At 42.4% G+C, this 22,056-nt stretch overlaps 1 protein-coding gene across 1 annotated transcript in view; it reads right to left on the reverse strand.

The window, feature by feature from the left end:
- LOC126465552 (microsomal glutathione S-transferase 1-like) overlaps positions 1 to 14,840 on the reverse strand; it is a 28,206-nt gene extending 13,366 nt beyond the window's left edge. The window contains exon 1 of the mRNA XM_050096314.1: positions 14,673 to 14,840. Coding sequence (XP_049952271.1) covers positions 14,673 to 14,804 — 132 coding nt within the window. The 5' untranslated portion in view covers positions 14,805 to 14,840. The remainder of the gene's footprint in view (positions 1 to 14,672) is intronic.
- Positions 14,841 to 22,056: the final 7,216 nt, after the last annotated feature.

The following is a 22,056-nucleotide window of genomic DNA, read 5'->3' on the forward strand; positions in this document are numbered from 1 at the left end:
ATATACTGTACTGTAGTCCAGTTAGTGCCTTCAATTCAGTGATATCAATATTTTGTAGACAGGATTCATTAGCATACAGTGTTCTAAGCTTAGATATTTCCACGTACGTTCATAAAATGATTTCATCTAAAGTATCTTGCGTAAAAAACAAATTCCATTAAGCCGGTGGGTTTCTGGCACTAGGCAATATCGATTCTTACTTCCATCTTTGAGCATTGTCCCTGTGCCTTCTTCTCTTTGTGTCTTTGATGCAGGCTATTTATGGTGGTGCGCGTGCACAACTCGAGGAGAGTGGGTCCGCGCATGAGCCTAGTCAGTCTGTGATGTGACATGCTTTTGAGGTCACGTGGCACATCCATATGCCATGAGGACCAGTTGAGTTGGAGCAACGAAGAAGCATGGGCCACTGCCGGAAAGTATTAAAGATGTATTGACACAGCTGGCCAGTGGCAACCAGGATTTGCTAATACCTCAAGAGCTATGTGGATGGATGGCATGTGAATTTCACATGAAGAAGAAAAACTTAATGCCAAGCTTTCATGGTGGGTTCCTTCTTCTATATATAGTGAATATTATTGTGTACTTAAGGACTGTTGACTGTTGCAATTGCTCATGCTAGTGGCCAGCAAAACATTCACTGCAGTGGTTGCGAGGTGAGTTATGTTCTGGTCCAAAGCGAGGGGAAAGATCCACCGTGGTATAACAATCATGTACGAAAGGTACTACGGAAACAAAGAAAGCTTCATCATAGGTTTAAGAGTAGTCGAATCATAGCTGATAAGGAAAAGCTGAACGAAGCGAAAAAGAGCGTAAAGAGAGCAATGAGAGAAGCATTCAACGAATTCGAACATAAAACATTGGCAAACAATCTAAACAAGAACCCTAAAAAGTTTTGGTCATATGTAAAATCGGTAAGCGGATCTAAATCCCCTATTCAGTCACTCATTGACCACGATGGCACCGAAACAGAGGACGACCGAAGAAAGGCAGAAATACTGAATTCAGTGTTCCGAAACTGTTTCACTGCGGAAAATCGTAACACGGTCCCTGACTTCAGCCGTCGCACGGACGCCAAAATGGAAAATATTGAAATAAACGATATCGGAATTGAAAAACAACTGCTATCACTTAGTAGCGGAAAAGCATCCGGACCAGACGAGATACCCTTAAGATTCTACAGTGATTATGCTAAAGAACTTGCCCCCTTTCTATCAGCAATTTATCGTAGATCGCTGGAAGAACGTAAAGTACCTAGCGACTGGAAGAAAGCGCAGGTCGTTCCCATTTTCAAGAAGGGTCATAAATCAGATGCGAATAATTATAGGCCTATTTTGCTTACGTCAATCTGTTGTAGAATAATGGAACATGTTTTGTGTTCTCGTATTATGACATTCTTAGATAATACAAATCTCCTTCATCATAACCAACATGGATTCCGCAAACAGAGATCATGTGAAACTCAGCTCGCCCTATTTGCCCAAGAAATTCACAGTGCCGTAGACACTGGCAAGCAGATTGATGCCGTATTCCTGGACTTCAGGAAGGCATTTGATACGGTTCCGCACTTACGTTTAGTGAAAAAAATACGAGCTTACGGAATATCGGACCAGGTTTGTGATTGGATTCAGGATTTCCTAGAAGAAAGAACACAACATGTCATTCTTAACGGTTCAAAATCTGCAGATGTAGAGGTAATTTCGGGAGTACCGCAGGGAAGCGTGATAGGACCTTTATTGTTTACAATATACATAAATGACTTAGTTGACAACATCGGTAGCTCCGTGAGGCTATTTGCAGATGACACGGTTGTCTACAAGAAAGTAGCAACATCAGAAGACTCGTACGTACTCCAGGAGGACCTGCAGAGGATTAATGCATGGTGCGACAGCTGGCAGCTTTCCCTAAACGTAGATAAATGTAATATAATGCGCATACATAGGGGCAGAAATCCATTCCAGTACGATTATGCCATAGGTGGTAAATCATTGGAAGCGGTAACGACCGTAAAATACTTAGGAGTTACTATCCGGAGCGATCTGAAGTGGAATGATCACATAAAACAAATAGTGGGAAAAGCAGGCGCCAGGTTGAGATTCATAGGAAGAATTCTAAGAAAATGTGACTCATCGACGAAAGAAGTAGCTTACAAAATGCTTGTTCGTCCGATTCTTGAGTATTGCTCATCAGTATGGGACCCTTACCAGGTTGGATTAATAGAAGAGATAGACATGATCCAGCGAAAAGCAGCGCGATTCGTCATGGGGACATTTAGTCAGCGCGAGAGCGTTACGGAGATGCTGAACAAGCTCCAGTGGCGGACACTTCAAGAAAGGCGTTACGCAATACGGAGAGGTTTATTATCGAAATTACGAGAGAGCACATTCCGGGAAGAGATGGGCAACATATTACTACCGCCCACATATATCTCGCGTAATGATCACAACGAAAAGATCCGAGAAATTAGAGCAAATACGGAGACTTACAAGCAGTCGTTCTTCCCACGCACAATTCGTGAATGGAACAGGGAAGGGGGGATCAGATAGTGGTACAATAAGTACCCTCCGCCACACACCGTAAGGTGGCTCGTGGAGTATAGATGTAGATGTAGATGAATGGCCATGAAATTATGTTACTAAAGTGGCTAGAAATAGTGCCTCGCATTTGTAAGTTTGGATTTGGTGCTTAGTGGCACACTGAAGGTAGCTGGTTCACATGAACATCGTTTCCTAATTTAGTTATAGATTTAGAATTTTCTGGTTTGTGAATTAGTGGTAGTTGTTGTTTCTTAATAACTTCTTATTTGTATGGAAGGCAAGTGGCCATGATAAATATAGGTCACATTGTGTGTTATGGCCAGATAGAGGCCGTGTGTATTCTGGTCTGTGGCCATAGGGGCCATGCTTATTGCATTAGCGACCTATTGAAGTGGCATTAGTTTTCTATTGCAATTTCAAATACCTATCTGAAGGTTGATTCTCACGTTAGGTACTGCACATTTGATTTATGTGGTGTCAGCCATTCAGCAAAGACAGATTATCTTGTAAGGTGGACCTTAAGTTCATTAGGTGTGGACTGACATCTTTTCACGTAGTATCTAGATCTTTTCTTTTCTTTTTTTTTTTTTTTTTTATTTTGGATCAGAGGAAACTAAGCTCCTTAATTCTGTTCATTGGTTAACTTGTAATATGTTTATATTAAGGTATTGCTTTGTAATTTGTATATACTACAGTGTGTCTGCCACTCATGTTTTCCTGTTTTCAGAAGCGTGTATTGTGGTCGACACAAGCAAATCTCGCCCCACAAGCTTGCAGTGTGATGGAAATTTCAGGATTTGAACTCAGGGCTGGCCGGATCCTGTTAAAATGTGATTTCTCTATTCCATTCAACAAGAGGTTTGTTTTAGGCAGACGATTTCCTACTGCCTTGTTGAGTATAAGTTCACCCTTTGGATCGTATGTTTGTGAAATCATAATAGATTAATGTTTGCTCACGTCCATCACATGTTCATCAAATTGATGTTTTGCCTTAAGCTTGCATAAAGTCTAGAATCTTCTGGACGTTGAGTGTAGTAGAATGCTAAGTGTAAACAGAACAATTAATAGTACCCTTCAGGTCAGATAGCATCAAATTAATTTTACCTTTTCAGTGAGTGTAAAACTGAGTGAGAAAGGTGACAGCTGACATTGTAAACATTTGGTTATCTACTTCATCTATTATCTTGTTTGTTGTTACCAGCACCTAAAGGGGCCGTTGTCACAAGTGTGATGGTTAATATTTTAAGTACTAATTGTGGATAGGGCCTTGATATGCAAATGTTGTTAATTGATTATTAATTCTGATGAATTCATGTGTATGTGTAATCAATAAAGAAGTGTTGCAACTACAAAATGGTTGTGTTACTGGAATACAAGTTTAGAATGTGCAATCGCCACACCATCCATTACATCCAAAACAGAAGGGTTTTCTCTGAGACATTTTGCCATCTGTCACATTCCAGACAGCTGTAAGAAGATGGTGTGAAAAGCAGGACATGGCCGGTATGAGTACAGATAATGATCTTACCTCACAGTCACTTCTGGTGATAAGATAAGGCTTGATGTCGTGATGGAACCTGATACTAGTCACGTGATCATCCATCCCTGTAGAGCACTGTGTGTGTTTCAGTTAGGGTTGGTATGTAACCTGATGCACCATCAATGCATCTTGGGCAATTATGAAATTAGTAGGAAAATGTAAGTTGCCCTCCACTTCCCCTCCCCACTTCCCCCTCACCACCAACCGTTTTACCAGGATCAACAGGAAGTTTTTTTTTTTTTTTAAAGGCTCAAAATTTCTGGACCAATAGGAATAAGTTCCCTCTCCATTCACCTTTTTTATTACAAAAATCCGTGAACCTTGTCATTCAGGCTCTGTACACCATATTTAATGGATCGCCATGAAGTGTCAGAAGCAGCAGCAGTAGCAGCAGCAGCAGCAGCAGCAGCAGCAAGGATCAGTCAGCACTCCCAGGTAGCATAAGAAGAAGACTGTCAGATTTGAAATTATTATTGTTATTATTAAACTTGTGTGCTGGTCCGAGACTCAAACTCAGGATCTTTGCCTTTCGCGGGCAAGTGCTCTACCATCTGAGCTTCCCGAGCACAACTCACACCCCTTCCTGACAGCTTTACTTCTGCCAGTATCTCGTCTCCTACCTTCCAAACTTTACAGAAGCTCTCCTGTGAGAATGGGGCATATGAGCTGTGCTCGGGTAGCTCAGATGGCAGAGCACTTGCTCGCAAAAGGCAAAGGTCCCGAGTTTCAGCCTTGGTCTGGCACACAGTTTTAATCTGCCAGGAAGTTTCATATCAGTGCACACTCTGCTGCAGAGTTAAAATCTCATTTTGGATTATTATTATTATTATTATTCATTCAGTAATATATTCATTTATCCTTGTGTTTTGTTATTTATTTCCAACAAATCAATGTGCCCCTGATGTGGTATTATCAGAACTCTACCTGTATAGTCGTGTGCTGGACCTACCACTGTCTGTCTTGGTGGTCTTCCTGGTTCACTGAGCTATTCTGCACTGCCATCACAGCCACAGCAGCAGCAGCCACTGCTGCAACTTTCTCAACTCAATGAAACTCAGTTAAGTGTCACCAGAACAGTGCTATTTGACAATATGTATAATTTGACTGCAAGTGGCAGGTTTAGCACCTGACAGTGACTTCAATGTAGTAACTAAAATTTAGAAAGTCAAACATGTTGATGCTAGAGTGCAGTATTTGTGGTATGAATGGGACTGTCTGTGCAGTGTGATGGAGTACACTGAGAAAAGTTGAAGACTCAGTGTGATCCATCCTACACACGTATTGAAATCCATATATTTTGGAGTAAGGTAACAATAGTTAATATGAATGTAGAAGCAAGTCTGTAATTAGCTTCAGAGACACACACATTTATATAAAACATTGTAGCATTCTTAATTTACGTAATCTATACTGTGTGTTAATGATTGTTACAGACAGACTGAGCTGCAGGCGTCCATATGTTTTAGGTGCATACTATGATTTTGTGATCTATTTGTGTATTTCAAGGCATTGTAAATATCAGCTAATTACAATGGTGCATAAATCCATGTATCCATCCCATACCGAAGCCTAAAAATGTAGATCCGATAAGTATAAAGTCTGTAGAAGGCAACTTTATGGATAGAACGCCTGTGTGTCTAGTTGCTCCTATAGCACTCATTACTATACAGGCCAAATCTGAGATTTATCGAAAGTAATTATTTGCAAAATATTGCAGAATATAATGAGTGTAAAAATTGTGACAATGTATTTACATATATATAAATAAAAATAATATTTCCAATAAAATTGTTCTTATTTTCCACCCTGTCACTATTGTATCATAAAAATGCTTTATAGCTACAGCTCACTGGAGTGATGATGCTGATTTTCGTCCAAAGAATAAGCACAGATGTAAACTATTGCTACATACTGAGAGACAGTACTCACATGCACCGGCCTCCAGCCGCTGCCAACAATGCTGTTGCATTCGCCACAGTCGTTGCAGGCATCTCCACCTCTGCCACCACCACACCTGCTCCAAAGTGCCACTAGTGTCTCTCTAGCATAAGTAGGGCAGTGCCCATCTTTAGAGAGAAAGAGATACAACCATGCTTAAGTATCAATAAGCTGACAATGTTCATGAAGTGACACCACCCATGTCAGCACGCCTTTGTAACACTTCACATTAGAAAAACACACACACACACACACACACACACACACACACACACACAGTTTCAGTGCTTCCCCATTCCCCAATGACAGCTTAGCAAGTTGGTTGGATTATGGTAATGGGGAAACATTTCAATTTAGAAATCCAACACCTTACCCACTAAGCTATTACAAGTATTGATCAACTCTTTTCTCACATTTGAATGCTGGCTGCTGTTGGAGAATGAAAAAGCACTGTCACTGCATGTGAGTGCCTCATTCAAATGTGAGGCAACTGGTACGCCTTGGCTGTTTCGAAGGTATGCATACGTGGGCAGTGCTGCCTCGTGACCATTGTCAGCCTTTTGAGACTTATGCTTACCTGTACCTTCTTCTCTCTGTGGTTGACCACTGTTGTACATATGCTAGAGGGACACTGGTGTCCACATCAGTGGTGGTTGTGGCAGCAGCAACTGCTGTGGCTGCAATAGTGTTAGCAGCGACAGCCGGAGACTCGTGGCTGTGAGAGCTGACTCTTGGTAAGTAGTGATAGTTTATACCCATGCTTATTCTTTAGATAAAAATCAATATCATTGCTTTCCAGTGAGCAGTGGCTATAAAGCATTTTGATGACACAATGGGATGGAGTGGAAAATAAGAACAGTTGAGTAGAAAATACTATTTTTTATTTACATGTACATATATACACTCCTGGAAATGGAAAAAAGAACACATTGACACCGGTGTGTCAGACCCACCATACTTGCTCCGGACACTGCGAGAGGGCTGTACAAGCAATGATCACACGCACGGCACAGCGGACACACCAGGAACCGCGGTGTTGGCCGTCGAATGGCGCTAGCTGCGCAGCATTTGTGCACCGCCGCCGTCAGTGTCAGCCAGTTTGCCATGGCATACGGAGCTCCATCGCAGTCTTTAACACTGGTAGCATGCCGCGACAGCGTGGACGTGAACCGTATGTGCAGTTGACGGACTTTGAGCGAGGGCGTATAGTGGGCATGCGGGAGGCCGGGTGGACGTACCGCCGAATTGCTCAACACGTGGGGCGTGAGGTCTCCACAGTACATCGATGTTGTCGCCAGTGGTCGGCGGAAGGTGCACGTGCCTGTCGACCTGGGACCGGACCGCAGCGACGCACGGATGCACGCCAAGACCGTAGGATCCTACGCAGTGCCGTAGGGGACCGCACCGCCACTTCCCAGCAAATTAGGGACACTGTTACTCCTGGGGTATCGGCGAGGACCATTCGCAACCGTCTCCATGAAGCTGGGCTACGGTCCCGCACACCGTTAGGCCGTCTTCCGCTCACGCCCCAACATCGTGCAGCCCGCCTCCAGTGGTGTCGCGACAGGCGTGAATGGAGGGACGAATGGAGACGTGTCGTCTTCAGCGATGAGAGTCGCTTCTGCCTTGGTGCCAATGATGGTCGTATGTATGTTTGGCGCCGTGCAGGTGAGCGCCACAATCAGGACTGCATACGACCGAGGCACACAGGGGCAACACCCGGCATCATGGTGTGGGGAGCGATCTCCTACACTAGCCGTACACCACTGGTGATCGTCGAGGGGACACTGAAAAGTGCACGGTACATCCAAACCGTCATCGAACCCATCGTTCTACCATTCCTAGACCGGCAAGGGAACTTGCTGTTCCAACAGGACAATGCACGTCCGCATGTATCCCGTGCCACCCAACGTGCTCTAGAAGGTGTAAGTCAACTACCTTGGCCAGCAAGATCTCCGGATCTGTCCCCCATTGAGCATGTTTGGGACTGGATGAAGCGTCGTCTCACGCGGTCTGCACGTCCAGCAAGAACGCTGGTCCAACTGAGGCGCCAGGTGGAAATAGCATGGCAAGCCGTTCCACAGGACTACATCCAGCATCTCTACGATCGTCTCCATGGGAGAATCGCAGCCTGCATTGCTGCGAAAGGTGGATATACACTGTACTAGTGCCGACATTATGCATGCTCTGTTGCCTGTGTCTATGTGCCTGTGGTTCTGTCAGTGTGATCATGTGATGTATCTGACCCCAGGAATGTGTCAATAAAGTTTCCCCTTCCTGGGACAATGAATTCACGGTGTTCTTATTTCAATTTCCAGGAGTGTAAATTGTTAAAATTTTTTAGTCATTCTATTCTGAAATTTTTTGCAAATAATTGCTTTGTATATGTCTTAAATTAGGCTTGTATAACATTCAACCCAATAGGAGCAACTAGATAAGAAGGTACTCCATCCTTAAATTCAGCTTCTATGGACCTTATGCTTGTATGATCTACATATGTAGGCTTTGGTGCCACATGAATACAAGCATTTATAACCTGTTCTCATTGTTTCATATTGACACTATGTTCACACAGATGGTTCACAAAGTCATAGTATGCAACTCTAACATATGGATGCCGTCAGCTCACTCTGCCTGTAACAATCGTTAATGCACAGTATAGGATGTGAAAATTAAGAAAATTACAGTATTTTATGTGAATTCGCATGATGTCTGAAGTTGATTCCACTATTGCTTCTCCATACATATTGACTATTGATACTTTCCTTCCAAACATTTAGATGTCAATAGACGTATGGGATGAGGTGTAATCATTCATCATTTTAATGGTAATTAAATTGAAACCCTTAGCTGCTGACAGATGTTGTTGATATACATCAATGGGGACAGCTGAAAATGTATGCCCTGACTGGGACTCAAACTGGGGATCTCCTGCTTACATGGCAGATGCTCTATCCATCTTCATATAGTTAAAGGCTACCCAGCCATTGACCTTCTTCTGTGTGAATGCGCATGCTTTGTGTGAACTCTTACGGGACATGTCAGCTTAATCTGGTGTGAGTAATGAGTGAATGGGCAAATATCTATTAGGAACACTACAAATATAGATTGTGGACTGTTGGGAATGTGGGTCTCACAGGAAGCTTGCAAGGGATAGGTCGCTGCAGTCACACTATCCTCTGTGCCCTCGGTGGCTCAGATTGATAGAGTGTCTGCCATGTAAGCAGGAGATCCCCGGTTCGAGTCCCAGTCGAGGCATACATTTTCAGCTGTCTCCATTGATGTATATCAATAACACCTGTCGGCAGCTAAGGGTTTCGATTTGATTACCATTTCATTCTAGAGAAGCTTACCTGTTCTTTCGGGAACAGGTATCATCTTCATATACTCATCATTGTGTTATCCATGTACACCATCATACTGCATAGATAGTCCCAGTTTTAACAAAAATACTGCATTGTAGCACCTACATGTCACATTTTCTCAATTTCAATTGCTATATCAAAGTTACTGTTACGTGCTAGTCTCACATTCACTCATTTACATCCACTGGTAGTCAAATTATATGTGTTGGCAAATAGTTGTTTGGTGAGTTGTGGAAGTTGCAGCAGTAGCTTCTGCTGCTGCGGCTATGGTGGCAGTACAGAATAATCTGATTAATCAGAAAGATCACCAGGAGGCTGCTGTGTTAATGCAGACAATGGTATGTTGAACATACAAGTATCCTAGTCCGGCAGTTGTGCTAGTACAACATCAGGGGCGCATTGCAGTGTTGGAAACAGATGACAAAACATAAGTATAAACAAATATATTAATAAATGAATAAAACAATAATACTAATACTAATACTAATAATAATAATAATAATAATAATAATGTACTGGATAATGTAATGTACTGGAGAATGATGAATACAAATTATGGCTTTTGGAACAAATAAATGTAAGAAAAATAGCATAGTCAAGGGAAAACACACTAAACAAGAAGATTACATATTGGATAACCACAGCGACTGCATAGAAGCAATGGAAAAAACAGATGCCTATAAATATCTAGGATACAGACAAAAAATAGGAATAGATAATACAAATATTAAAGAAGAACTAAAAGAAAAATATAGACAGAGACTACAAAAATACTGAAAACAGAATTGACAGCAAGAAACAAGACAAAAGCTATAAATACTTATGCTATACCAATATTGACCTACTCATTTGGAGTAGTGAAATGGAGTAACACAGACCTAGAAGCATTCAATACACTTACAAGATCACAGTGCCACAAATATAGAATACATCACATACATTCAGCAACAGAAAGATTCACATTAAGCAGAAAGGAAGGAGGAAGGGGATTTATCGACATAAAAAACCTACATTATGGACAGGTAGACAATTTAAGAAAATTCTTTCCAGAACGAGCAGAAACTAGCAAAATACACAAAGCAATCACTCATATAAATACATCGGCTACACCACTGTAATTTCATAACCATTTCTACAACCCTTTAGATCACATAATATCAACAGATATGAAGAAAGTAAATTGGAAAAAGAAAACACTACATGGCAAGCACCCATATCATCTAACACAGCCACACATCGATCAAGACGCATCCAACACATGGCTAAGAAAAGACAATATATACAGTGAGATGGAAGGATTCATGATTGCAATACAGGATCAAACAATAAACACCAGATATTATAGCAAGCATATTATTAAAGATCCCAATACCACAACAGATAAATGCAGACTTTGCAAACAGCAAATAGAAACAGTAGATCACATCACAAGCGGATGTACAATACTAGCAAATACAGAATACCCCAGAAGACATGACAATGTAGCAAAAATAATACATTAACAGCTTGCCTTACGACATAAACTTATAAAACAACACGTTCCCACATACAAGTATGCACCACAAAATGTACTGGAGAATGATGAATACAAGTTATACTGGAACAGAACCATTATAACAGATAAAACAACGCCACATAACAAACCTGACATCATACTCACCAATAAAAAGAAGAAATTAACACAACTAATCGAAATATCCATACCCAATACAACAAATATACAAAAGAAAACAGGAGAAAAAAATTGAAAAATACATCCAACTGGCTGAAGAAGTCAAGGACATGTGGCATCAGGATAAAGTTGACATTATACCAATTATACTATCAACTACAGGAGTCATACCACACAATATCCACCAGTACATCAACGCAATACAGCTACATCCAAACTTATATATACAACTACAGAAATCCGTAATATTGATACATGTTCAATTACCCGAAAGTTCCTAAATGCAATATAACATATACCGTACAGTTAAAAGGAAGTCACGCTTGATCAAAGTCCGCGTCACTTTCCATTTTTGACCAGACATAACGTCTGAGAAAAGAAAGAAAGAAATAATAATAATAATAATGGATGGGCAAATACTTAGTTTCGAAACTGACAGTCTTCTCCTTCTTATTCTACTTCAGGGTACTGGATAATCCCTGCTGCTGCTACTAGCATTTCACAGCAATCCGTTCACTATCGTGTACCGAGCTTAAATGACAGGGGTCATGCAGTTGAATGTTTATATTAACAAAGGTGAGAGGAGTGAGAACTTGATGCCTATAGGTCCAGAAAAAGTTTTTCTGTTGGTGCTGATAGAAAGGGGAGGAGGAGGGTGACTTACGTTTTCACACCAATTTTATCACGCAATTGCACAAGCTGCAAGTTATATATTGCCCTTGATTGTACCATACACAAATGACCTACAGGCGTGGTCGATCAAGTGACCAGCATTGGGTTGTATCCTTGCCTTGAAATTAAGAAACCCAATTGCCTCAGGTGTGTTGGCAGATTGCCCAGAAGCCATATCTTATCACCAGAAATGTTGATAACGTGTCCTGCTTTCCTTGTCGTGGGGAAATGTACTGTGCAAGGAGAATATGGCACGCAAACACTATATGAAAGGTCTGTGAGAATTCTCTAGGATTAAAAACAACAAAGAACAATAAGAATGCATGAGTTTTGACGCATGTAGCTTGACATCCAACAGGAAGGTACACTGAAGAGTCCACTTTGCTTCACTGAAGTGTGTGAAATATGATGAGACAACAAATCTTAGCTATCTGTGAGATGGTCCATAGTACATAAATGTACACAGAGGAGGCAAAAGTCATGGGATACATCCTGGTATCTTATCGGGCCTCCTTTTGCCCAGTGTAGTGCAGTGGCTGGGACTAACATGGACTCAGCAAGTGGCTAGAAGTTCCCTGCAGGAATACTGAGCCATGCTGCCTCTGCAGCTGTCCATAATTGCGAAAGCATTGCCAGTGCAGGATGTTGTGCACGAACTGATCTCTCGATTATGTCCCATAAATGTTCAATGAGATTCATTTTGGGTAATTTGGGTGGCCAAACCATTCGCTCGTATTGTCCAGAATGTTCTTCAATCCAATCACAAACAGTTGTGGCCGGGTGATGTGGCATATTGTCATCCACAAAAATTCCATCGTTGTTGGGGAACATGAAGTCCACGAATGGTTGAAAATGGTATCCAAGTAGCTGAAATTAAGCAGGACCCAATCCGTTCCGTCTAAACACAGCCCCAGCCTGCACAGTGCCTTGTTGACTACTTGGATCCATGACTTCCTGAGCTCTGCACTACATTCGAACCCAACCATTAGCTCTTACCAACTGAAATCGGACTCATCTGACCAGGCCAAGGTTTTCCATTCGTCTCGGTCCGACCAATATGGTGACGGGCCCAGGAGAGGTACTGCAGGTGATGTCGCGCTGTTAGCAAAGGCATTCGATTCGGTCGCCTGCTACCATAACCCATTAACGCCAAATTTCGCCACACTATCCAAAGGGATACTTTCCTCGTGCGTCCTTCATTGATTTCTGCACTTATTTCACGCAGTGATGCTTGTCTGTTAGCGCTGACAACTCTTCGCAAACGCCGCTGCTCTCGGTCGTTAGTGTAGGCCGTCGGCCACTGCGTTGTACGTGGTGAGAGAAAATGCCTGGAATCTGGTATTCTCGGCACACCTCTGACACTGTGGATCTCGAAATATTGAATTCCCTAACGGTTCCCGACATGGAGTGTCCCATGCGTCTAGGTCCAGTTACCATTCCAGGTTCAAAGTCTGTCAGTTCTCGTCGTGCAGCCATAATAACGTCGGAAACCTTTTTACATGAATCACTCGAGTACAAATGCATTGCTCTTTTGTACCTTCTGTACGCGATATTACCGCTGTCTGTATGAGTGAATATCGTTATCCCATGGATTTTGTCACCTTAGAAAGAAAAATGCATGCAGCTTTAAAGTCGTACTTGCCAGTTTAATGTTTTAGTTTGTAGTACATGTGCTAAATATTGTAACACACTAGATTAACTTGATTTGTCCCGTGTCACAAGCACACACTCTGTACATAATGCAATCAAATGAGATCAAATAAAAAAAACAACGGGTACAGTAATTTATTTGTCATATCGCATTGCTTATGTACTGTAACGACGCTGTTGCCAATACTGGAATATTCTCAACGACTAGTCGACGATACAAATAAATAGATGAAGTTCCTTGCAATACTCGACGCCCAATTACATTTTATTAACAGCCCGAATGGAAGGAAAGTGGCAAATGGAAACAAGAACTGTGGTAGCGCCTCATGCGAGTAATGTACCAATTTCTTTTCTCAGTTCAGTGTCATATATAAGGCTAATGAAAAATGCCTCCTGTAATCGCTTTCGGAATTATGCTACTGTTTCATCGTGCAAATTAACGATGAAATTTGGCAAGCTGAACAATTTAATGCAAGTATGTAATAGAGAAGTTATCAGTGACACGGACGCACTTAATAATCCTTTAATTACTGCAACTCACTCAGTCTTTCTAAGGTAAAGTAATATCTGTGTCTTCCAACTGGGCATGGAATGTGGGAGAAGTTTTACGTTTGTCAGCATGTGATCCCACATTTTTGATCTGTAATTTACGGTGTGGATTAAGTGGAGTAAAAATCTGTCCACGGTTTCTTCCTGGCAGATTAAGACACATAATGCGGAAGAGAAATGGTTAGTAAGTTGCCAATGCGTTTCCTGAACGCGCTCAGCCGGTCCTCCGTATGATTTTGTGTTTTCCATATAGCTTTATGTTAAATTCGTGGTCAGAATTAGAAAACAGTCAGTGGCAGAAGCTTGGCGAAAAGGATGTTAGACACATTTATGACGAAGCAAAATATTATTCATTTCAAACATACACTCCTGCGACATGTGTTACGCACCTGCGAGTCCAATTGCCAATGCCCTAAGGAATGCCGCGCCGTTGAGCGGTATGTTACAGAAGAAGGTGAAAACGGATAATCTGGCACCAAGTACTTTTCTAAGAGAAATTATTAAGTTCTTCCTTTTTTGTACACTACGCAGCTAAATAACAGAAAACTTGAATGACCGTCTCTAGTTTTCTACTAACAGTGAGGAAATATCCACAATGGGCGCAAAAAATATTCGCAAGACACAACTACATAACGGCACCATTGACCAGTTCAGTTTCTTAAGCAAAATATAGATTTAATTTGTCGTCTTGAAACTCAAGCGCAATAATTGAAGTTGTAGAAAAGATATAAATTTGTGTTTCGTTACCGTACCTTATTTTTAAAACGCTGTCGTGCTGTGAGCGGAGACATCATCAGCATCTTGAGTGCAAGTACTGCTACATGGAAAAGGTATGCCTTAAACACAGGATTACTGACGGTCAGCAGAGCGTCCGCAGCAGCCATGCTTCGCAACTGAAACACTTCTCCCTACAGACTACAGAGGCGCTCCTGCGGCAGGCAGGTCTACGCTCCCAAGCTTCCGTGTCTCGCGTGCGGCCTTGACACTCATCCTACTCGCCGTGTCGGGCCGTCGTTCCGCCTGCAGTTGCCTTCGCACTACAAATGGAACACGATCAGTTAAATTAGCTTGGCTTCTCTTGTACACACGATTGAAGACAAGAAAAAGGCTGCATTGGGTTCATCCACCCAATATGAGAAGACACGAAGTGGGTGTATTCTTAATTCTTTTTGACGAATTGAAGGGAGGTGGAGAGAAATTTTTTAATTATTTTCGGGCGAGTTTATGGACTTTTGATGATGTACATGCACGAATGAAGAGTTCAATTTAGCACCGCAACACATTCTTCCGAAAATGTGCCCAACTGATACAAATGTTGGCAGGTTAGTGGGAAAAATAATAGTTAAAATATTTTTAAAATGTATTGTTCTAAAGGATGTACATTCTTGCAATCATGTTAAAAAAATTAAAACATAAGTAAAAAATTGATCGACCCAATACATAAATTTTCAGAGAAGGCGTATAGGACCTGAAACATGACCCTCAAAACTGCTCCACGACTTCTTCGTAACACTGTGTGTCGTTAATGAGTAGTCGACTATTTACTTCTGCCTCTGTGGGTGTTTGTTCCTGATAAAGGGGTAAACAGGAGGGGTATGCACGTGACGTACTGGGGTGAGCGGCAGTGTTAAGTTTATCTGCATAATCCTTAACTGAAACTCCGCTACCTCATCGTCGTCAAATGTTCCCAGAGATGGAACTATCCCGCTGGAAAAAAAGAGACATATAGCGATTGGATTTTCTCTGCAGTGTATTAATCAGCCGCGCGGGGTAGCCGTGCAGTCTAAGGCGCCTTGCCACGCTTCGCGGGGCTCCCCCCGGCGGAAGTTCGAGTCCTCCTTTGGGCATGGGCGTGTGTGTTGTCGTAGGCGTAAGTTAGTTTAAGTTAGAGTAAGTAGTGTGTAAGGCTAGGGACCGATGACCTTGGCAGTTTCGTCCCATAGAACTTACCACAAATTTCCAAAACTGTGTTAATCAGCTCTACCTCTACAGGGTCAAACTTCATTTCCTTATTACTGCGTGATTTCCGTGTTTCAAAGATGCGGACGTTCTCTGTGAGCGCCTCATTACAAAACTATTTTCTGGATCCTGAGCATCGTCAGTGACCAACAAATCTAATGGTAAAATGGTCTTTCCGTAGTCTCAACATTTTCAGTAAGCGAGAAACGGCCGGCAGTCGGACGTGCTTCTTTTGCGGTTTTCTTCAAAAATTGAAGCTGTTGGCTGTATACATACGTTCTTTGGAAATAATCGCGAATATTCGCTCACTTCTTGATAATAAATCTGCCTGAAACGAAAATACTATCTGAAGTGGTAAATCACACTAATGTCATTACAAAAATGAGTTTAATGTCTTTCAACCTGTCTTAAACAATAGCGTGATGAATAGCGCAAAATTAAAGTGTCCAGTGGTCTAGAAATTAACGTCTTCAGAAAACTAGTTTTGCCCACAATATGAAAAGTATTGGAAAGCAGTAGGAAAATGAAAATTTTCATTATTGATAAGTTATTACACACGAAGTTACAGTTTTATCGCGCAATTTCTTCCCGAGATGTGAAAAGCGAAACTTCACGCTTTTTCAAGTGGCAATTTTTTCGCCAATCTAGTTTCGAACCATCTGCATAAAAACTAGTAATGACATTTTTTTACTATTTCGCATAGAAAAGCGCAAAAAGTTGTACAATACGTGGTAGACTTGTTTCTTTCACAAATATGTCTCAACGTTGAAAACTAGGGGTACGCTGTGGAAAGCTGCACTACAGGGTCAAACAAGTGAGCATATTACCACAGGTACTTGCTTGGTGAAGGTAAAACAATTGCATTGATCATTGCGGATATGTGGGAAGGTTCGTACAAAATTTCATCAAAATCCGTGATGGTCATGTGGGAATTGTTTAAGATTTTAGATCAGTTGGCACGGATTGGTATTAGTGTAAGATCGTTCATTTTATTTATTCTAGTATTGTTTACATTACGGTACATACAATGGCCACTTCACTTTTCCAGAAATCTGCACAGAAATTCTACTATTACCGAAACTCTTTTCTTTTCAGATATCTGGCTAGTGGCTGTACGTTTACACTATAGTTGCAGACTTGGCATTTCCACCATCAGTACAATAGACAGATGTACGTGTCAAGCTTTTTGGTCTCTAAGTTGTGAATGTATGCCTCTAGCCTCCAAAGACGACTTCGAAAACATTGCTGCAAAATTTGAGCAAAGAGTAAATTTTCTTCACTGCATTGGAGCTGTAGATAGAAAGCACATTCGTAACGTTATCCATCTAACTCAGTGTATAAAGGATGTTCATCAATAGCGCTGTTGGCTGTGGCAGCGTCAGACTGTAATTTTATCTACGTACATGTCGGCTGTTACGGCAAAGAGGGTGAATGTTTTTTGTGGAATATTTTTTGCGGAAATCACTGATGGGAAAAAAGTTGGTAATTCCTGAAGACCTGTGTCTTCCTAGAAGACTAAGTTCGAAAGTACTTTATTTCTTTTTGTCGTTAATAAAGCGTTTGGGCTGCATCAACATCTTGTACGACCGGTCTCTGGACACAAAGTTACAGTTACTAAAAGAGTGATCAATTATCGCCCGTCCAGAATCCGGAGGTACGTAGAGTGTTCATTTGGGATACTGACTAATAAGTGGAAGATTTTCCAAAGAGCTGTAAATTTAAAACCCGATTTTGCTCTTGACGTTGTTAAAGCGCGTGTTGTGTTGCACAGTTGTGTTGTTAAACACTAATGCTACAACAACGTGCACTTGGGGGAATTTCTGACAACAGTGTACGAAAAATGATGACGGACTATTTTATGACACCTGAGGGATCTGTGAAATTGTAATTATCTAAAATTTAATGTGCTACTGATCGCAAAAAGGATTTGTTTTTAATGTAAAAAATACTGATAGATACTTACCATAGTTGTGTCTATCCTTGTCACACATCCGTCCGTAACCTTTGTTCAGTTCTGTGCAGACTTCGATCCATCAGAACAAAGCAAGACGCAACAGACCGGCAGACGACTGTTGCCGAGTACCTTGTGTTGCGTGTCCCTCCCCACTACACGCGCCGGCTGTTCCCCACGAGCCGGACGAAGTGGCCGCGCGGTTCTAGGCGGTACAGTCTGGAACCGCGAGACCGCTACGGTCGCAGGTTCGAATCCTGCCTCGGGCATGGATGTGTGTGATATCTTAGGTTAGTTAGGTTTATTAGGTTTAAGTAGTTGTAAGTTCTAGGGGACTGATGACCTCATAAGTTAAGTCCCATAGTGCTCAGAACCATTTGAACCGTTTTTTGTTCCCCACGACGGCCGACACCGGGACTACAAAGTGGGGGCCGCCGCGTCCCGCCGTCATCCTAGTGTCGGCTGTCAAATGGCTCTGAGCACTATGGGACTTAACATCTGTGGTCATCAGTCCCCTAGAACTTAGAACTAATTAAACCTAACTAACCTAAGGACATCACACACATCCTTGCCCGAGGCAGGATTCGAACCTTCGACCGTAGCGGCCACGTGGTTCCAGACTGAAGCGCCTTTAACCGCACGGCCACACAGGCCGGCCTGTCGGCTGTCGTTCGGTCGGTCATGAGTCGGACAGATGACTGTGTAAAGAAGTGCCGTTAGGTCTTCACGCTCACAACCGTGTAGGCGGTGTCGGCTGCCGGGTAGGTGTGAAATGAGCATATAAGCTAATCTGTCTCGAAAAGAACGTTTCGAATACTGTACACTCTGTCTTCAGTTATAGGAATAACCAGACAACTTTTACGAAATGCCCATGTCTCAGGAAAATATGAACTGATAGTTTCAGTGATACACAGCACTAAGGATCTCTCCAAAACATGCTGTTCAGAGTATGGTTTATGGTTTAATATGATACAGTGGCGACTTCCGTGTATAAAGCTTTTACCACTGAAGTTATGAGCAAATAACGGTTAACTTACGCGGTGAAAGTAGATGTTTCTGTTGTATGATGATTGGACAAAATTCGTGTGTGAGTAAGCAAGCATTATTTAATTAACGAAAAGTAGATTTGCGGTTTCACAACAGCTCACTTAATTCTAAAACAGGTGCAGTGCTGGCTGTACATATATTCAGATAATCAGATTCTAGTACTGGAAACTTCGCTGCGTTTTGAACACTTGCCCAGTGGATTTGAGAAAGTACGTAACAAGATTTCTGGTGGCAGTATTATTTCAGGTTCAGTGTAGCTTTCAATAGGGAAAATCACATATATTACTATGTCGTTTAGGGCACTTGTACGAAACGCAAAACTCGGTATAGAATAAATTAAAAAGTTCGTAGTACTTGCGGTACAAGAGTGACAATATTAGCTTTTAAGTTGGTATTTAGGGCATCGTAAGTAGCATTTAATATATCACACAAAAACTCTGAAACTGTACTTTTCAGTAAATCTCTGGAAAGATGTAATTATCAGATGTCAAATATCGAAGTATCACTAGTTTTACTTGATTCAGGATTGCATCTTTAATGTGAGTATCGGATTTTTTAACAGAGCTGAAATCGCACCTGCAGGCGAGCATTCGAAATCTGTTTTGCTGAATTTACGTGAAGTTGTGCAGACATACGTCAGTTAACCTGGAATCACCGTCATTCAGGCATCTGTGAAAGACAAACACAAAGTCTGGAGCAGGATACTTCGACTCCTAAAGCACTATACAGCAGAAATACGTACGTACACCACATTTACAAACCACTGTATGTGACAGCCTACTGATATAAAAACGAAAGTAAATATTAACAATAATATGTAGACAGCTAATTCCCACCTGCTACAACACAAAAAGATCCACTACAGTAACTTTACTCGTAAGATACATCATGCCTGTCAATTGAACAAAAGCCCGCATCTCGTGGTCGTGCGGTAGCGTTCTCGCTTCCCACGCCCGGGTTCCCGGGTTCGATTCCCGGCGGGGTCAGGGATTTTATCTGCCTCGTGATGGCTGGGTGTTGTGTGCTGTCCTTAGGTTAGTTAGGTTTAAGTTGTTCTAGGGGACTGATGACCATAGATGTTAAGTCCCATAGTGCTCAGAGCCATTTGAACCATTTTGAATTGAACAAATTATTTTTCGAGTCTACAATCTACATCTAAAATTTCTGATAAAGATTTTGCCTACTTGTGGTTTCCAGTGAACCTGCGATTTCAGTCCATAGACTCCGAAGTATATCCGGATTACGATATTTTTCATCCTCAGGATGCCAGAAACTACTCCTCTGACTGAACTTATCAGTTTCTCACAGTTCATGTTTTGTGTCGTGTCGGCCGTTATGACCGAAAAAAGCAAACTGATTTGAATTTCACCGACTGTCGTCAGAAACCAGTACGTTCTGGTGATGGGATCGGTTGCACTGTGACCGCACACGTAGTGACGTAATGGTTTGAAAAGATCGGCCGTCTCCGGAAGACGTCGGTCGTCGGTCGCCGGCGGAATCCACTGATGCAAGAGCCAGTGTGACGGCGGCGAATGCACGCCCAGCGGCAGAGTGGCGGAACACGTGGAAATCGCGGTGCCGCTTCAGGACTGCTTCACGTCGTTTTTTCTCGTTTCCCGCGACAGAAGCCGCTAGTCTCAGATCCCCATCGAAACGGGAAACATACTACATTACTGCGAACTATTTCAGAACGCCACCATCAAAATGAGGGAAAACACAGATCAAAATTTTATCGCAAGTGAAAGCATAAACCACAGGAGAGTTAACAGAGGCAGTTCGGAGTAGAGATGAATTTACGGTTTACGGAGAGTATTCTCCGACTGAATTCAGAAGCAGCGGAAGAACGCATGTCGAAATTCCGTTAGCTTAGAAAGAAATTGGTGATGTTTTTCTAAAATTAGAACAGGGATATTATGGAAGGCTGGCGAATTCAAGTGTGCAGAGGTAACAATACCTCCAGTCCATTCTTAGCAATCAACAGCCTATGGGGCAAATAGCAATCACTCATTCTCTTCCGGCTCTTCCTTTCTCTATATACTGCAACACTGTCAAACTGCCGTCCAAAAATCAGAGACCACTCATAAGTAAACTACACACATCAAAAAAAGTTTTGCATCACCTCGGTTCCGAGAGTTCCGGAACCTGTACAGAAAATTGGAACAGAGATCAACATAAACATCATTTCCGCCCTTTTTATTGCTCACGAAAAAAACACATTGCATGTTGTACCACCATACTGCGAGACCTTCAGAGGTGGTGGTCCAGTTTGCTGTGTACAACGGTATCTCTAATACCCATTAGCGCGTCCTCTTGCATTGATGCATGCCTGTAGTCTACTGTTGGTCCAGATTGTCGCACTCCTCAACGGCGATTCGGCGTAGATACCTCACAGGGGTTGGTGGGTCACGTCGTCCATAAACAGCCCTTTTAAATCTATTCCAGTTCGATAAGATTCATGTCTGGACAACATGCTGGCCATTCTAGGCGAGCGATGTCGTTATCATCAAGGAAGTCATTCAGAAGATGTGCACGTTGGGACGCGAATTGTCGTCCATGAAGACAAATGCCTCGCCAATATGCCGCCGATGTGGTTGCACTATCGGTCGGAGGATGGCATTCACGTATCGTACAACCGTTACTGCGGCTTCCATGACCACCAGTGGCGTACGTCGGTCCCACATAATGCCACTCGAAAACGCAGGAAACCTCCACCTTGCTGCACTCAACTGGCCAATGTGTCTATCGCGTTCAGCCTGATCGCGTTGCCTCCAAACACGACTCCGACGATTGTCTGGTTGAAGGCATATGCGACACTCATCGGTGAAGAGAACGTGATGCCAATCCTGAGCGGTCCATTCGGCATGTTGTTGGGCCCATCTGTACCGCTCTGCATTTTGTCGTGGTTGCAAAGATGCAACTCGTGCCACGCGGGATAGCCGCGCTGTCTAGGGGGCGTCTTGCCCCGGTTCGCGCCGCTCCCCCCGTCGGAGGTTCGAGTCCTCGGGCATGTGTGTTGTCCTTAGCGTAAGTGATTTTAAGTTAGATTAAGTAGTGTGTAAGCCTAGAGACCGATGACCTCAGCAATTTGATCCTATAAGAACTTACCACAAATATCGAAAAATTTGGACCTCACCATGTATGGCGGGAGTGTAGTTGCGCATCATACAGCCTATTGCGCA

This window comes from Schistocerca serialis, chromosome 1, assembly GCF_023864345.2.
Source record: "Schistocerca serialis cubense isolate TAMUIC-IGC-003099 chromosome 1, iqSchSeri2.2, whole genome shotgun sequence".
Classification (NCBI taxonomy): domain Eukaryota; kingdom Metazoa; phylum Arthropoda; class Insecta; order Orthoptera; family Acrididae; genus Schistocerca; species Schistocerca serialis.